The sequence below is a fragment of the Bombina bombina genome, chromosome 8 (assembly GCF_027579735.1).
Source record: "Bombina bombina isolate aBomBom1 chromosome 8, aBomBom1.pri, whole genome shotgun sequence".
Classification (NCBI taxonomy): domain Eukaryota; kingdom Metazoa; phylum Chordata; class Amphibia; order Anura; family Bombinatoridae; genus Bombina; species Bombina bombina.
Genome location: NC_069506.1, coordinates 205909863 through 205928180, shown reverse-complemented (window position 1 = coordinate 205928180; position 18318 = coordinate 205909863). Strand labels below are relative to the sequence as shown.

General features: G+C 37.6%; 1 protein-coding gene across 1 annotated transcript in view; it reads right to left on the bottom strand.

The window, feature by feature from the left end:
* SHANK1 (SH3 and multiple ankyrin repeat domains 1) overlaps positions 1-18318 on the bottom strand; it is a 639575-nt gene that overhangs the window by 22811 nt on the left and 598446 nt on the right. Inside the window, 9 exon segments of the mRNA XM_053691067.1 lie at positions 7534-7746; positions 7893-8109; positions 8301-8666; positions 8748-9066; positions 9202-9254; positions 9257-9313; positions 9316-9336; positions 9339-9977; positions 16908-16973. Of these exon segments, the coding sequence (XP_053547042.1) occupies positions 7534-7746; positions 7893-8109; positions 8301-8666; positions 8748-9066; positions 9202-9254; positions 9257-9313; positions 9316-9336; positions 9339-9977; positions 16908-16973 (1951 nt within the window).

Genomic DNA, 18318 nt, shown 5'->3' with positions numbered 1-18318 from the left:
GAGGGATAAAATAACAACAGCTAAATCCGCTGAGAAATTAAATCCAAAATAATTAAGTTCAATAAAAAAAAATAAAAAAACTCAAATCAAAGGCATTAGAATCAAACTTAGACAACTGCCTGAAGAACCTTTCTACCAAAAGCTGCTTCCGAGGAAGCAAACACATAAAAATGGTACAATTTAGTAAAAGTATGCAAAGAAGACCAAGTTGCTGCTTTTCAAATTTGATCAACTGAAGCTTCATTCTTAAAAGCCCAAGAAGTGGCAACTGATCTAGTAGAATGAGCGGTAATTCTCTGAGGCGGAGTCTGCCCCACCTCCAAATAAGCTTTGTGAATCAGAAGTTTCAACCAAGATGCCAAAGAAATGCAGAGGCTTTCTGACCCTTCCTGGAGCCAGAAAAATAGACTAGAAGTCTTTTTGAAATCTTTAGTAGCCTCAACATAATATTTCAAAGCTCTTACCACATCCAAAGAATGTAAAGACCTTTCAAGAGTCTTCTTAGGATTAGGACACAAGGAAGGAACAACAGTTTCCCTAATGATGTTGTTAGAATTCACAACTTTAGGCAAAAATTTAAATGAAGTTCTCAAAACAGCTTTATCTTGATGGAAAAACAGATAAGGAGACTCACAAGAGAGAGCAGACAATTCAGAAGCTCTTCTAGCAGAAGAGATAGCCAAAAGAAATAATACTTTCCAAGAAAGTAATTTAATATCCAGATAATGCATAGGCTCAAAAGGAGGAGCCTGTAAAATGTTCAAAACCAAATTGAGACTCCAAGGAGGAGAAATAGAATTAATAACAGGTTTGATATGAATCAAGGCCTGAACAAAACAGTGAACATCAGGAAGTTTAGCAATCTTTCTATGAAATAAGACAGAATGAGCAGAAATGTGTCCTTTCAAAGTATTTGCAGACAAAACCTTTATCCAAACCATCCTGAAGAAACTGTAAAATCTTAGGAATTCTGAAAGAATGCCAAGAATAATTATGAGTGGAATACCATGAAATATAGGTTTTCCAAACCCGATTTAACATTTTCCTTGAAACAGATTTACGAGCCTGTATCAGCGAATAACTGAGTCAGAGAAACCTCTACGACTAAGTACTTAGCCTTCAATTTCCATGCCTTCAAATGTAGAGATTTGAGATCTGGGTGTAAAAACGGCTCTTGAGACAAAAGGTCTGGCCTTAAAGGAAGTGGCCAAGGCTGGCAACTGGACATCCGGACAAGATCTGCATACAAAAACCCGTGAAGCCATGCTGGTGCTATCAGAAACACATGAGATTGTTCCATTATGATCTTGGAGATCACCCTTGGAAGAAGAACCAGAGGCGGTAAAATATAAGCAGGTTGGTAAAACCAAGGAACTGCTAAGGCATCCACCATCTCCGCCTGAGGATCCCTGGACCTGGAAAGGTATCTGGGAAGCTTCTTGTTTAGACGAGAGGCCATAAGATCTATTTCTGGAAGACCCCACATCTGTACAAGATGAAAAAATATATCTGGATGGAGTGACCATTCTCCCAGATGTAAAGTCTGACGGCTGAGATAATCCGCTTCCCAGTTGTCTACACCTGGGATATGAATCGCAGAAATTTGACAAGAGTTGGTTTCTGCCCAAGAAAGTATCCGAGATACTTCCTTAATTGCTGAAGGACTGCGAGTTCCTCCTTGATGATTGACATATGCCACTGTTGTGATATTGTCTGTTTGAAAATGAATGTAAAGTTCCCTCTTTAATAGAGGCCACACCTGAAGAGCTCTGAAAATAGCACAGAGTTCTAAAATATTGATTGGTAACCTCGCCTCTTGAGGTTTCCAAACCCCTTATGCTGTCAGAGACCCCCAGGCAGCTCCCCAACCTGTACGACTTGCATCAGTTGTGATTACAGTCCAGGTAGGAAAAAGAAATGAGGCCCCTTGAACAATAAGGTGATGGTCTAACCACCAAGTCAGAGAGAGTTGAGTTTTGGGATTTAAGTATATCAGTTGTGATATCTTAGTATAATCCCTGCACCATTGGTGCAACATGCAAAGCCTCATATGAAAACGAGCAAAGGGGATCACATCCGATGCTGCAGTCATGAGACCTTAAACTTCCATGCACATAGCCACTGAAGGGAATGATAGAGACTGAAGGTTTAGACAAGCTAAAACTAACTTAATTCGTCTCATGTCTGTCAGAGAAAGAGTCATGAACACTGAATCTATCTGGAAACCTAAAAAGGTGACCCTTGTCTGAGGAATCAAGAAACTCTTTTGTAAATTGATCCTCCAACCATGTTCTTGAAGAAACCACACTAGTTGTTTTGTGTGAGATTCAGCTAAATGAAAAGATTGAGCTAGTACCATGATATCGTCCAAATAAGGAAACACTGCAATACCCTGCTATCTGATTACAGATAGAAGGGCACCTAAAACTATTAAGAATATTCTTGGTGCTGTTGCAAGGCCAAACGGAAGAGCGACAAATTCGTAATGCTTGTTTAGAAAAGAGAGTCTCAGAAAATGATAGTGATCTGGATGAATCGGATTGTGAAGGTAAGCGTCCTATAAGAATATTGTGGACATGAAGTGAACTTGCTGAACAAAAGGCAGAATAGTCCTTATAGTCACCATCTTGAAAGTTGGGACTCTTACAAAACTATTTAAAGTTTTCAGATCCAAAATAGGTCTGAAAGAATTTTCCTTCATAGGTACAATGAATAGATTTGAATAAAGACCCCAATCCTTGTTCCTGATGTGGAACTGGGAAAAATGACCCCTGCAAGTTCTAAATCTGAAACACATATCAGAAAGACTTGAGCTTTAACTGGGTTTTTTGTTACATGGGTAAGAAAGAATCTTCCCAAAGGAAGTCTTATTTTGAATCCTATTCGACACCACTAGCAAATTATATTCTAAATCCACTGATTTTGGACAGAGTCTGTCCAAACTCTTTGAAATAGCTTAGTCTGCCCCCTACCAGAAGAAGTGGCTTGAGGGCCGCACCTTCATATAGGTTTAGGGGCAGGATTTGGTTTCTTATAAGGCTTGGATTTATTCCAATACGGAGATGGTCTCCAATTAGAGCCAGAGGCCGTAGGAGAAGGAGTGGTTTTCTGTTCTCTATTCTGACAAAAGGAACGAAAACGATTGGAAGCTTTAAATCTACCCTTAGATTTCTTGTCTTGGGGCAGAAAAACTCCCTTACCCCCAGTAACAGTGGATATAATAGAATCCAATTGTTAACCAAAAAAGATCTTACCTTGAAAAGAGAGAGATAATATTCTAGTTTTATACACCATGTCAGCATTTCAAGATTTAAGCCATAAAGCTCTTCTAGTTAAAATAGCTAAAGACATTGATTTGACATTGATCTTCCTAACATCAAATATAGCATCATAAATAAATTGATTTGCATGTTGAAGTAAAACAATAATGTTAGTTAATTCAGAATTTGAAGACAACTGCTGTGCTAAACTGTCCAACCAAAAAGTAGAAGCAACAGCAACATCAGCCATAAATATAACAGGTCTAAGAATATAGCCAGAAAGTAAATATGCCCTTCTTGGATAAGATTCAAGCTTCCTATCTAAAAGATCCTTGGCTACAGGTAAAGGATACAATTTCTTAAACCTAGAAGAAGGGTTAAAAGAGGTACCAGGCTTAGACCATTCTTTAGCAATCACATAAGAGATAGCATCAGGAATAGGAAATACTTCAGTAGTAATAACACTAGTCTTAAATACAGAATTTAGACAATTACTAGCTTTATCATCAGGAGATATGGGCCCATATTTATCAAGGTCTGGCGGACCTGATCCGACACTGCGGATCAGGTCCACCAGACCTCGCTGAATACAGCGAGCAATATGCTCGCCGTATTCAGCATTGTACCAGCAGCTCAATCGGCCGCCAGCAGGGGGTGTCAATCAACCCAATTGTACTCGATCGGGTTGTATTGTGGCGATGTGTGTCCGCCTGCTCAGAGCAGGCGGACAGGTTATGGAGCAGCGGTCTTTGTGACCGCTGCTTCATAACTGCTGTTTCTAGCGAGTCTGAAGACTCGCCAGAAACAGGGGCCATCAAGCTCCTTACGGAGCTTGTTAAATAGAGCCCTTAGACTCCTCAATACCCAAAGTAAACAAAACTTCCTTTAAGCGAGAACAAATATATTCTAACTAAATAAAAAAGAAGATTTGTCTATATCAGTCTCTGAGGTGGAAACCTCTGAATCAGAGGAGGCCCCATCAGTAGAGGATATGTCATTATGCTGAAGGTCAGAACTTAATTCGCTAAGTTTAGGAAAATGTTGCAAAAACCTTATACATTTATGTGAAGGCAAAATAGCAGTCATTGCCTTCTCTTTAGCTGTAGCAAATAAAATCTTACATTTCTGCAGTAATGCTATGTACATTTAGACTGAGATAGAATAACAGTGTGTGCATTTGTACCCATAGATATATTTAACAATTTGTTAAACAAGAGCCACATAATAGATCTGAATAATTTAGATCAGCTTAATTACAACATGCATACTTAGCTTTGTTAAATACCTGTTTAGGCAGCTCAAATCCTATGGTAACATCAGAGGCAGGTTCAGTTTAAGACATCATTGCAAAAAAACAAAATTAGAAAAAAAATTAAAATAAATTAATTCTGCACATTTATATCCATGCTCCTTTATATGATAAATATATAACAGGCTTGAGAGAATGGAAAACAGAGCGAAAAAAAATATAAAAAAGAAAACTGATTCATAAAATGCTGCATGAAAGCTCTCTAAGAGGCCCATTTATCAAGCTTTGTATGGAGCTTGTGGGCCCGTGTTCAAACTCGCCAGAAACAGCAGTTATGAAGGAGCGGTCTAAATACTGCTGCTCCATAACCCTGTCCGCCTGCTCTGAGCAGGCGGACAGGAATCACCACAATTCAACCGATCGAGTACGATTGGGTTGATTGACACCTCCCTGCTGGTGGCTGCTCGAGTCTGCAGGGGGCGGCGTTGCACCAGCAGCTCTTGTGCAATGCTGAATACGGAGAGCGTATTGCTCTCCGCATTCAGCGAGGTCTTGCGGACCTGATCCGCACTGTCAAATCAGGTCTGCAAGACCTTTGATACATAGGCCTCTATGTGTTTACTGAGAACACTGAATGAGCTGGGGCAGAGCTTAAAACAGCAATTTTGGCATGAAAATTTTTTGGCGGGAAAATTAAAAAAAAAGCAGGTAAGAATTTTGATTGTATATACAAAAAAAATGTACCAAAATAAAGCCTAATGGATACTACTATTAAAGCTGCATAATGTGATTATCAACATTCCATGAGACTAACATAGTACTTAGCATCCTAATTTAAAAAAAAAAACCTGTATGTTTCACAGACTATACCAACCTTGACAAATATTTAGCCACAAATAAAGTTGCTAACAAAAAGCCCTGAATTACTGACTCAAGGCATGTATACAAACAATATATAACAACTTTACTTAAAAAGTGCCCAATCCATAGCTGAGAGTGTCTTATATAATAAAAGTATATACTTACCGTGTAAGACACCCATCCACATATAGCAGACAGCCAAACCAGTACTGAAACATATCAGTAGAGGTAATTGTACAAGAGTATAATGTCGATCTGTAAAGGGAGGCAGCAGAAAAATCCCTGTAACTGATTTACAGAGAGCCTTAGAATACATTTCCCATAGGTGAAAACATGACATCATTAGGCAATACTCCCTTCACATCCCTCAGACAAACACTGTACTCAGAGAGGAATTGGGCTTCAATATGCTTAGAAGCGCCTATCATAGAAGAAAATCAAGCACAACTTGCTTCACCACCTCCACAAGGAGGCATAATTTGTAAAACTAAGGTATGAGTGAGGTGGGAGGTGTATTTATAGGCATTTTGAGGTTTGGGAAACTTTGCCCCTTCCTGGTAGGAATGTATATCCCACATGTCACTAGCTCATGGACTCTTGCCACTTACATGAAAGAAAAAGCTACATGTATTTCTATTTTATTTTTTCCAAAATCAAAGTATGTATCATGTTTAGAAACACAGGTCATTGTTGTCATTTTTGTTACATATTATATATATATATATTTTGATGGATGGAACAGACAAAGAGATATGGTTAAAGCACACAGGTGAATAGTCACCTCCGCCTAATTAGACCCTGCTTTTTCACCCTTTAAATCACATTGTCTGAGACTAGGTAGGGATGTCTAATCTTTTGTCTGTACAGCCCTATATGGGCCAAGTGGCACACTATTTTGCACTTTCGCTCACACGAAAAAATCCCAAGAAGTAACCTTTTAATTTGTGTATTACAAGTTGAAAGTAAAATGTTTGCACGTGAGCAAAAGCTGACTTCAGGATTTTGGATATCGCGACTGCGCTAACTCCCCATAGAGATTAATGGAGAGCGCAAACTGGAAAAAAGTTATCGCACTCATACTAACCCGACAAGAGTTAAATCTACAGTGCAAATCTGATATTTATCAATATTTTACATTACAATGTTCTTCCCATAGAAGAAAATGTTTTATTTATTTTTAAATAGTAATATATATACAAATATAGATAGATAGATAGATAGATAGATAGATAGATAGATAGATGATAGATAGATATAGGAATATCTATTTCAAAATACATAAAATATTTCCCCCTATGTGAAGAATTTTGGAATGTAAAATATTTACAGTACATACACAGTAAAACACATTAAATCTTAAAATTAAAAAAAAATCTTGTTTTCAGGTATTTGAATGGAAAGGGCTACAAAGTATATAAACATATGTATATCTGTGTATACATATGTATATATGTGTTTATATGTGTATATATGTATTTATATACACATATACCTATATAAACATAAATACACATGTAAATGTATGTACAGTATATATATATATTATATATATATATATATATATATATATATATATATATATACACACACATTATAGACATTTCCATTCAGAAACCTTGTGATACACTATATACCTTTAATCCCTTATAACTTTTTTTTTTTAATTTTGTTGTATTGTATAGATGAGTGTAACACTTTATTTTAATTTATTTAGGCTGTGTTTAATTCAACTTTGTTTTTAGCCCTAACCCTTTACGCAAAGTCTTCAGACGAGGTAACACGAGCGCAAATTTAGTTTGCACTCCTGTGGTCACAATTACTTTAAATTTGTTATACGTGCACAAATTAATGCAGGCATGATATATTAATATTGCACATGCTAACGTTAGCACACCACTTGTAATCTAGCCCTACATGTTAATGTACAAATGCTAAAATAAAGTTTGTTTATTTTAGTGCCTACATGACCCTTTGCCATGCATAATTTTTACATAGGATAATAAAGATTAAGTTTAGCAGACTGGAACTGGTTAATTAAACTTAATGCATTACTTACATAATCCTTTGTTCTGCACCATATTGAAACACAAAACAAAAACCATCATTCGAATAACACAACATTTCATCAAATCAGTTTAAGCTCTTGCAAACTTTCACAAATACCTATGTCTTTGTAGAGAGGTGGGTCTCTCTGGGGTAAAAGACACAGCTGATTCTAGAGGTCTAGACCATGAAACACCACTCATATGTTGGAGTTTGGAGCTCAGCTCAGTGATCATGTTGGCCTTAACCGTGGAGACAGGTGATGTTTTTTCCTGTTGGGTAGTCCTCCCATGGAAAGAGTGGGAGATTTCCTCTGAGCATCCTTGGCTGTCTCTGAAGGTGCACTAAGAGATGGTCCATGTGAAGGAGTCAGAGTAAAAACATTTTTCTGTGCAGGGGGGCAATGGAAATTGTGGTGCTTGTGGCAGTAATAGGATCCCTAAGCAGTGCAGGGGTTCTGTTTTGGAAATGTCCTGGACCGGGTCTTATTTTGGAGAGCAGTCTTATCAGCACCAAATGCTTGTCCGTCCAAGTAGGTTATATAAGTGTCCAAAAGCTCTGTTCCTTCATTTGATAGTCCTGACATACTAGACAAAGTTGACACACTGCTAATTGTCTCTAAATGGTGATCACTACTACTTCGACTATCAATCTCTTCAATTCCAGAATCTGTCACAGTCTCTACAGGGTCTGAAGCTGGTATTTGGATAGATGACACAACGGAGGAAAAATTTACATGAGGTTCTTAAGTTCTGGTTGTCCCCTGGGTAAGGTTTGCTACTTCACTGTCATATGAAGTGAGGCTAGAGGTTGTAGAGTCTAAAGCAGGAGTATTACCAGAGTCAGGAGGGGGTGGGGGAACAGGAGGAGGAAGTGCAGAAGCTCACCTGTTGCACTTGGAGGGGAGTCAGGCTTATCAAAACTATTTGAAAATTCTAAAGGTGGAGGAAGGGGCTCAGTAAAAAGAAATTCATCATCAACATCAATAGATGGAGCTGGGGGAGGCAGGACTAATAGAGGGAGTCCATTCTCTTTGGAACATGGGTTTTTTTGATCTGAATTTATGTTAGTGACTGATGGTTGGCTCACTGATTTGTTTGGTGATGATCTTTCATTCTTTGTTTCTTTGACAATAGGGAACTTGCTATTATCGTCATCCTCTTTGTGGGTGGAGTTTTCCATGAAGCGCACATGCAATTCTATCTTTTCCTGGCCTTCTGCTCTTTTTTCCCAGGCTTTACCTTGTTCAACACCTGTGTAGCAGCAAAAGTGCTGGTGATCTATGACCCCGAACTTTCCTCTGATTTTCTTTCACTACCTGGAGAGACCCATACAAGACTTGTAATCCATTTCTTTTTTTTTTAGTTGGACCTGAATCCAAAGCCGATGGTGAGAACCTCTGGTGATTCTAATGGAGATTTTTGGTTGCTCCGCAAATCGTGGAGACGATGGACGATAAGTTTTACTTTCTTCCATCTCATTTCGACTATGCTGCTGTGACTCTTTTAGAGCTCTCTCTCTTGCTGCCAAAGCTAGACCTAGAGGAGAATTTGGGTCAAGGATTTTTCCAGTTAATGGATGTATTAGTGGGGTGGCTACTCCGCCAACTGAGCTAACACTGGACATTGTTACTGGAGTGGAGCAGGACTGTAACTGTGGAATATAAGTGGAACACACAGTGCTAAAAGCGCTAGTTGTACTAGAGCCATATCCTTTTCCAGACTTGGCTGGTAGGAGAAGCCACTTGTAACATCCCTATTTACAGGAAGTCCAAAATTAGCTGGAAACATTGAGGTGCATGTATGGTTCACTAGCAAACATACCTTCATCAATAGATTTGAATGTTTTAGTCGAGGAGCAGGTGTTGGCTCAGTATCTTCCTCTGTAGATAAGAAGAGGCAGATTTTCGGCGGGCTTCATTAAACACTCACGGTCCCGACGTGCAGCACCAACAATGGCTGCACCAAACTGACTTGTGAAATCAATATTGTCCCTCAGTTGAAGAGAAGGAATTGGATCGGGTTGGTTTTCAGCTTCCATACTACTACCTTGACTGCTCCTTCCACTGCTACTTGTTGATGGGGCTTTGATAATTATTGTAGGAATGGGGATAGAGCTTTTTTCATGGGACTTCATAGACTGTTGTTGCTGGTAGTGAGACTGATATTGCTGCTGTTGCATCTGTTGCTGATGTTGCTGCTGTTCTAGTTGCTCATTTTCTATCTTAACCTGTTTTACAAGTTGTCCTTTTCTGCGAACTGCTTTTGCTGGAACATACATTGCAGTACTTGCTGCTCTGGTGGGTAGATTAAAGTAGCGAATCTCTTGTGCCTGTGACCTCCAGCTTCTCATGTTAGCCTGTGGAGACATACCTATGCGAATCTGCTCATCTGTTCCTTGCTCAGAGTCTTGATGGTAAATTTGCATTTTTTCCTCGTCTCTCTGGGGTGTTTCCATTACTTGCTGGTCAAAGTGACCAGTTTCCTGTCGTAGAGTAGGAAGGAGTACAACTTCACACTCTCCACTTTGATTTAAATTAGATCTCATAACAGGACTAACTCGAGCTGATGGTGAGGGAGCAGTGTTATATGGAGGATCTGGAGGAGATGTTGTAGGAGGGGGGAGGAATATCTTCTGAACTGGGCACGGACAAACTTCGATTGAACTTCATGGGAGGTGCAGACAAGAATGGACTTTTCATCATCACCCAGCTCCTAAGAGACAGAATGCAATTTTTAATATTGGAATTCATACTGTTCTCATCAAAGATACATTGCTAAAGATGAAAATTTATCATGATAATATAACTATTGTAAATAACCTTTATCTTGAATACTCAATTGGAGAAATCATCAACAAAAAGCAAGGACATTTCTAAAATATAGCTTTCCAAAAGAGAGAAAGATTATTATTGCAATCATGAATAAATTTAGAAGGTTATTTTGGAACTAGGTTACCTATCAAAGCTGTTATATCATAATCCCCACAGAACAACCTGCTAAAAGCAAAATCATAATCCACACAAAATTATTTAGAGCAAAGGAAATGAGGTTAAGAAATCACCTTGTTAAAATAATATTGGGAGAAATAAAAAATAATAGCAGGACTTGACTGCCTGCTTTCCCAGGTCTGCAGGGAATATTGTATTCTTTAAAACAGTTCAATACACTCTGTTTTCTATTATTAAGATTACATTTTTACATTTTTGGGGCCATTTTTGGGGGTCATTTCCCACCTGTGTGCTAAGCTGGTTTTGAGCTTTTTGTTGCAGTTCACATTCACACACACTTTTAGAAGCTGTTTTTGTGAATAACCTATACAAACTATATATTATTTTTTCAGCAGACTCTGTTGATTCAAAAATATATCATTATTATATGTGTATTTGTTATCATGTTGTAAAAATATAAGCAAAACATTAGAAAAAAGTGTATATTTTTACTCCTGACTCAATTAACTGTATGCAATTTTATTTTTGTAAACTCTATCATCAAAAACCTGTGTGGATAAATACTGGGTTTTTTTTTTACAGTTTTATTGCCGGGATGGTCAATTTAGTATATAATAAAAACTGCATTTTTTAAATTTAATATTCTATTACAGGCATTTAAACAGTTCTAAGCCGCCAGGGAAGTTAAGATATGGCAACTAAACTATACATTTTTAGAAACTACAGGTCTATCAGATGAGGCTTTATTTTTATTTATATCTCAAAACTGGAGTACGTAACAAATAAGCAAATATTGCACTTATTTAAAAAACTAAATGTTTTCTGAGCAAAGTGCGCTGTTTTAGTTATATATTGCGCACTCCAATGTTGTGCTATATATACATGTAGCCTCTTATTGATGCACAAAGGAGTGTTCTTTCCAAAAATGTGCACTTTATTTGCTGTATCTTAACTTCCCAGGTGGCTACTAGGGTTGCCAGGTGTCCGGTATCTGACCGGACAGTCCGGTATTTCAGTTTACTGTCCGGTATTATGTTTAAAAATATACCGGACAGTATTTCAAACAAGTGACATTTCAGTCTGGGGAGAATGAGTAGCACACAGAGAGCACAGCCGCTCCTTTTGACCCTGCTGGAAGTGAGTGAGTGACATCATCTCAGTCACGTGATGCTGAAATCCAGCGCGGGTGCTGTCTAAACTTGCAAGGTACTGGGAGTGAGTCAACAGCAGACCGGTGTTCTATCAGGCCGCCTGCCACTAAGAGGACGCCGCGGATCTATTTGCTGAAGTTATCATTTCATTAGACCGATATGCACGTGGGGAAATAAAGCAGCCAGTCATAGACACAATAATGAGTTGGGGGAGCTAAGAGACAGAAGGTATTTTGTTTTGACTGTATCATTGTGTTAAACTGGGCATTGACGTATATAGCTCCTGGTAAAACATAATACAAACATCAAATCCGTATATTAAACTTTTGGAATTAGTCAAGTCGAAAATTAGCAAATGCATTCATTGGAAAATACAGTCGAATAGATTAAAACCGCAATGTGCTCTCAGGTTATACAGCCACAGTGACTATTCGTGTTCATATAAATGCTTTAAATGAAAATGACTTTAGCACAATAGAAATAAACAAGTACTCGCAATGATATTTAAATTTTGGATTTACCACACTCAAAATGAGAATTTTCACACTATGATACAGTTACTACAGGGGAGTCCATAACATCCCCCCAAAACTTTGATTTTATATGTAGTATTAAGCAGATCTGTATATATGTTTGTGTGTTATATATATATATATATATAAATATATATATATATATACACTGTAATATGTGTATATATATATATATATATATATATATATATATACACACACTATATGTGTACTGTATATACTGTATAAATATAAATATATATATATATATAAAACACATTTTTGTTTTACCCATTCCCCCCCCCCGCCCCCCCTCCGTTATATGTCAGGTATTTTTGTGAAGGACACCTGGCAACCCTAGTGGCTACAGCTGCCTAATTGCAGACATCACCCCTAAAAAGTAAAAGACAATTAATTTTAGACTTTTTGTAAGCTGTCATGTCTGCAATTAAACAGCTCTAGCCACATGGGAAGTTAAAAAGGGTACATAAAGTACACATTTGTATAAAGTACGACCCCTTTGGGCATCAAATGAGGGGCTACAATGTATTTCTAGCACAAAAGTGGAGTGTGTAAACATTTACGGAATATGGTGCTTTGGTTAGAAATATTTTTTTCTAAGTAAAGTGACATGTTCAGCTTTTTCTTACGCACTCAAATGTTGGGCTATATATACATGTAGCCCCTTATTTGATGTGCCAAGGGGTGTACTTTGCAAAAATGTGCACCAGGGACAAAGCCGCTGTCAGAATCTTCTCTAGCAGATCTAGCGTCATCCGAGAAGGAAACAAAGTCGGAGCCATAATTCCCATTACAAAGTAAATAAATATTTTAAAAGAAATTATGCTGCCTAGAAAAGATATAATTTTTATTGCAAAAAAATAAGCGTCTTTGCAATAAAAATGCAGGGCTTTTGAAATTGAGGTACCTTCCAAGGGCTCTAAAAGACTGATTATAAAAATATATATATAGAAAAGCATCTCTCTAACAGTGATTCATTTGTTATCACATGATTCAGGTGTTTCAGGTGTGATTACAAAATATTATATTGGTATCCGTATAGTAAGGGAATGTGATTTTTCTTAGCTAGGTTATCACTCTGGTAATGCTGGTTACCAGGGTAATCATTAGCTAATATACTTAAATTTATTTAAACAGGGAATCATTTATTTTAGGTAAATCTATTTTGGGGGTCTCTAAGCAATTTTCATTTTTATTTATGTGCCTTTAGAGACCACCTTATCATTTTTTAAATAATTTTAAAATGTATTTATTTTTTACTTTTTTATTTTTTTTCACTACACTTTAAAGACTTACACCGTTGGAAAGGTGAGGCGATTACCTTTGCAACGGTGGGTCTGTAGCTGCTTAGATGCCCAAGATACTGGCATCTAGCAGCATGCCCCCATCTCACCATAACTGTCAATTGACAGTTGTAAATAAAGTTGTGTGATGATGTCATAGTGGTCAATGACATCAAGGTCCCAAGCCTGCTCTTCATATGAGGGCAAGATCAGACAGGTGGAGGAAGATTGGGGTCGTCAGGCCCCCCTCAAGGTTAGTGAGTCCTAGTAAGGACCACTGGAGCCATGGAGCCGTCGTTAGCACTTGAGGGTGAAACTTATCAGGGGCTCCATGCTGTTGTTAGCACTCAAAGGGTGGGACATAGAAATAATTACAATTCATGCATGACCTCATTACTTTTTTGTAATGTGATTTATTTTAAACATGTTTTAGTTTTGTATAAAATACATTATTTGCTGCTTTTTTTTTCAAGGGAAGATCAGTTGATAAAGACACCACATGCTGTAAAATGATACAATCTGCTCAAAAATGTGGGCTGCACACTGACTATAACACTCAAGTTTTTATAGCACCTTAACCTGGCTGCATCAGATTGCCTTCCTTAAAAAGAAGAACAGTCTAAACAGGCTAGGTAGGGACAGAGCTTACTAGAACTTACTAGAATGGAAAAGTTATATTATGAATGCATTTATATTAATTGATTAATTAATGTAAATTTTTCACATTTATGAAAAAGAAAAAAAAAGTCACTCCATTTGCAAGGGAACATCTGTATTAGAATTGCAAAGTGCTGTATACTGATCCAATTGAAGCTATTGGGGATGTGCGGTCCCTATTTATTTATTTTAAAGGGACAGTCTACTCCAGAATTTTATTGTTTAAAAATATAGATAATCCCTTTATTACCCATTCCCCTGTTTTGCATAACCAATTAATATACTTTTCACCTCTGTGATTACCTTGCATCTAAGCCTTTGCAGACTGCCCCCTTATTTCAGTTCTTTTTACAGACTTGCATTTAGCCAATCAGTACCCTCTCATTAGTAACTCCACGGGCGTCGTCCCAATGTTAACTGTATAACACACATGAACTAACACCCTATAGCTGTGAAAAACTGCCAAATGGACTGAGATAAGGGGTGACCTTCAAGGGCTTTGAATTAGCATATGAGCCTATCTAGGTTTAGCTTTCAACTACCAAGAGAACAAAGCAAATTTGATGATAAAAGTAAACTGGAAAGTTGTTTCAAATTGCATTCCCTATCTGAATCATGAAAGTTTATTTGAACTAGACTGTCCCTTTAACTTGCTTACAGCCATTGCCAGCAGTTGCAGCCCATTTATCAGAAGAGTATATTATTTTAAATTAAAAAAAATAGGTGTTTAGATCTGGGAGCTATATTATCCATAAAAAAATAAATAGAGGATTTTACAACCTAAATAAACATTTTGGGCTAGATCCAATGACTGCTGCTAAAAATAAAGCTGCTATAAAAAAAAATCTAGCATAAGCAACTTTTCATAATGGCTACAATTGATGGCCTGTATCACGCTTCAGATTTCTATTAATAACAATATGCATTGTGTGTTGTCAACAAAATAAATTATGGGTCAGATTACAACTATTTTCACTCGCACTAACTATGCTCAAAGAAAAAGTTACGTAGTAGAATAGAAGAAAAAGGGAAATTTATGCTTACCCTGATACATTTATTTCTTTTACGATATGACGAGTCCACGGATTTTCATCCTTACTTAGGGATATCGCCTCCTGGTCAGCAGGAGGAGGCAAAGAGCACCACAGCAGAGTTGTAAGCTCCTCCCTTTACCTCTCACTCCAGTCATTCGAACCGAAGTAAGGAAGAGAAAGGTAAAGCCAAGGTGCAGAGGTGGACTGAAGTATAAAAAAATAAAGAACCTGTCTTAGAAAATGACAGGGTGGGCCATGGACTCGTCATACTCGTAAAAGAAATAAATTTATCAGGTAAAGCATAAATTTCCTTTTATTTTACAAGATATTGACGAGTCCATGGATTTCATCCTTACTTATGGGATACAATACCAAAGCTATAGGACAAGGATGAAAGGGAGGGGACAAGACAGGAACCTAAATGGAAGGCACCACTGCTTGAAGAACCTTTCTCCCAAAAAACAGCCTCGGACGAGGCAAAAGTATCAAATTTTGTAAAATTTGGAAAAAGTGTGAAGAGACACCAAGTTGCAGCCTTGCAAATCTGTTCAACAGAAGCATAATTTTTAAATGACCATGAGGAAGCCACAGCCCTAGTAGAAGAGCCGTAATTCTTTCAGAGGCTGCTGTCCAGCAGTCTCCATATGCAAAACGGATGATACTCTTCAGCCAAAAGAAAGAGAGGTAGCCGTAGCTTTCTGGCCCTACGTTTTCCAGAAAAAACAACAAATAATGAAGATGATTGACGAAATTCTTTAGTCGCCTGCAAGTAAAACTTCAGGGCATGGACCACATCTAAGTTATGTAACAGACGCTCCTTCTTAGAAGAAGGATTAGGACACAATGAAGGAACAATAATTTCCTGATTAATATTTTTGTTGGAAACAACCTTAGGAAGAAAACCAGGTTTGGTACGTAACACACCTTATCGGAATGAAAAATAAGGTAAGGAGAATCACATTGTAATGCTGAAAGCTCAGAAACTCTGCGAGCAGAAGAAATAGCAACCAAAAATAAAAAACTTTCCAAGATAACAATTTAATATCTATGGAATGCATAGGTTCAAACGGAACCCCTTGAAGAACCTTAAGAACTAAAATTCAAACTCCAAGGAGAAGCGAATAGGCCTAAACACAGGCCTGATTCTAGTCAGAGCTGACAAAAAATATTGAACATCCGCAATATCTGCCAGACGTTTGTGTAGCAAAATAGATAAAGCAGAAATCTGTCCCTTAAGGTACTTGCTGAATAACCCTTTCTCCAAACATTCTTGGAGAAAAGATAAAATCCTAGGAATCCTAATCTTAGTCCATGATTAGCCCTTGGATTCACACAATAAAGATATTTAACGCCATATCTTATGGTAAATCTTTCTAGTAACAAACTTACGTGCCTGGATCAAGGTATCAATGACTGAATCAGAGAACCCTCGTTTAGATAAAATCAAGCGTTCAATCTCCAAGCAGTCAGCTGCAGAGAAACTAGATTCGGATGATGGAAGGGTCCCTGAATGAGAAGGTCCTGACACAATGGAAGCTTCTACGGTGGCAGAGAGGACATGTCCACCAGATCTGCATACCAAGTCCTGCGAGGCCACGCAGGAGCGATGAGAATCATCGAAGCCCTCTCCTGTTTTAAGAAGCTTTCTCTGAATTATTCGTAGCAATCCCCAGCATTAAACTACAGCCCTGATTAGAATAACGTCACTGTAGGGCCAAATGAACATAGTTAGCCCCACTACGTGACACTGACAGTCAGCATTTCAGATTGTCCCTTGAAATACACTGTACCACCAAATTGAGTCAGGTTTAAGCCCCATACGATAGGCAACCCCTACAGCCCTTTTCTGAGTTAAGATTGTCCTAGAATAAAATAGCTGTACATACCTGAAAGGTGAGCGACAGCATGATCAGTCCCACATTCAAGAGGTTCTGCAGTTCCCTCCTGTAGAGCTGTGGAGACATACCGGGTCTTAGTTAAAATATGCTAAGACCATCATCTGAAGGGCAGCACACATCATGGGAGGCACAGTGAGAATAGAATCCCTCCCGTTCCCATTGCTTTGAAACCACCAGATGCTTCTCTTTTTTGTAACTGAAGAGACTGATCTGGTCTAGGCTACACCCTAAAACAAAGTAGCACACTAAGGCACTACATTAAAAATAATAAACTCTTGATTGAAGAATCTAAACTAACACCTCACTTTACCTCTTCCTATCATTAACACAGGACAAGAGAATGACTGGAGTGGGAGGGAAGGGAGGAGCTATATATACAGCTCTGCTGCTCTTTGCCTCCTCCTGCTGACCAGGAGGCGATATCCCATAAGTAAGGATGAAATCTGTGGATTCGTCATACCTTGTAAAAGAAATGTTATTTTTATTTTTAAATATATAGTTTTATTATATAGTATTTTATATATATATATATATATATATATATATATATATATATATATATACATATACATATTAACACATATAAACACATAAATACACATGCATACACATATACATATTTAGACATATACATGCATTGGAGCCCTTCAAAGTCAAACACTTTGCCAAATACCACTATCCCTTTTATAACAATTTTATTAATACTAATATATATATATATATATATATATTAATAGTGTATATATGTGTGCAATAATCAATTTTAATGTATTTTGTGAATTTTTATTTTTAACCCTTACCCTTACACTTACTTCAGGTCTGAAGTCACGCTAAATATTCTAGAGCAGTTTTGGCTTTCAACCTAACCCTTCTCTGGTTAACACTCTAACATGGACTTGTAATATCAAGTCACATGCTAATGGTAGCACTGTGCAGCGATATCTCATATATCGTCCCACAATATCATTAGCATGCCACTTATAATCTGGTCCGATATTGGTTTACTATGGATGATTATTTCTTAGATGCTTGTGATCTTAGCTGCAATAATACTAATACCTATATGATATAGATCCCAGCATTCCAGCTGCAATAAAGATTAACCATCATCTACAGCATAACAATTAGCCATACCCATTACACAACCATCCCCACCACATTTAGGCCTTACCAAACAGATCTACAATCAAACTGACCTTAATGTTGCTCCAGCTCACCACTTTATTTATAATAAAAACCCTCCCCCATTGTAAATATCTTTAACCAACCGAAGCTACAAATTCAATAAACCCTACTTAACCCAGCTCAACAAGCCTGCCACATAGGATACGGTCTAATCTTTTGATTCTAAACATATGCCAGGTATAATTTGCAAGTTGATCTAAGCAAAGCTGTAATG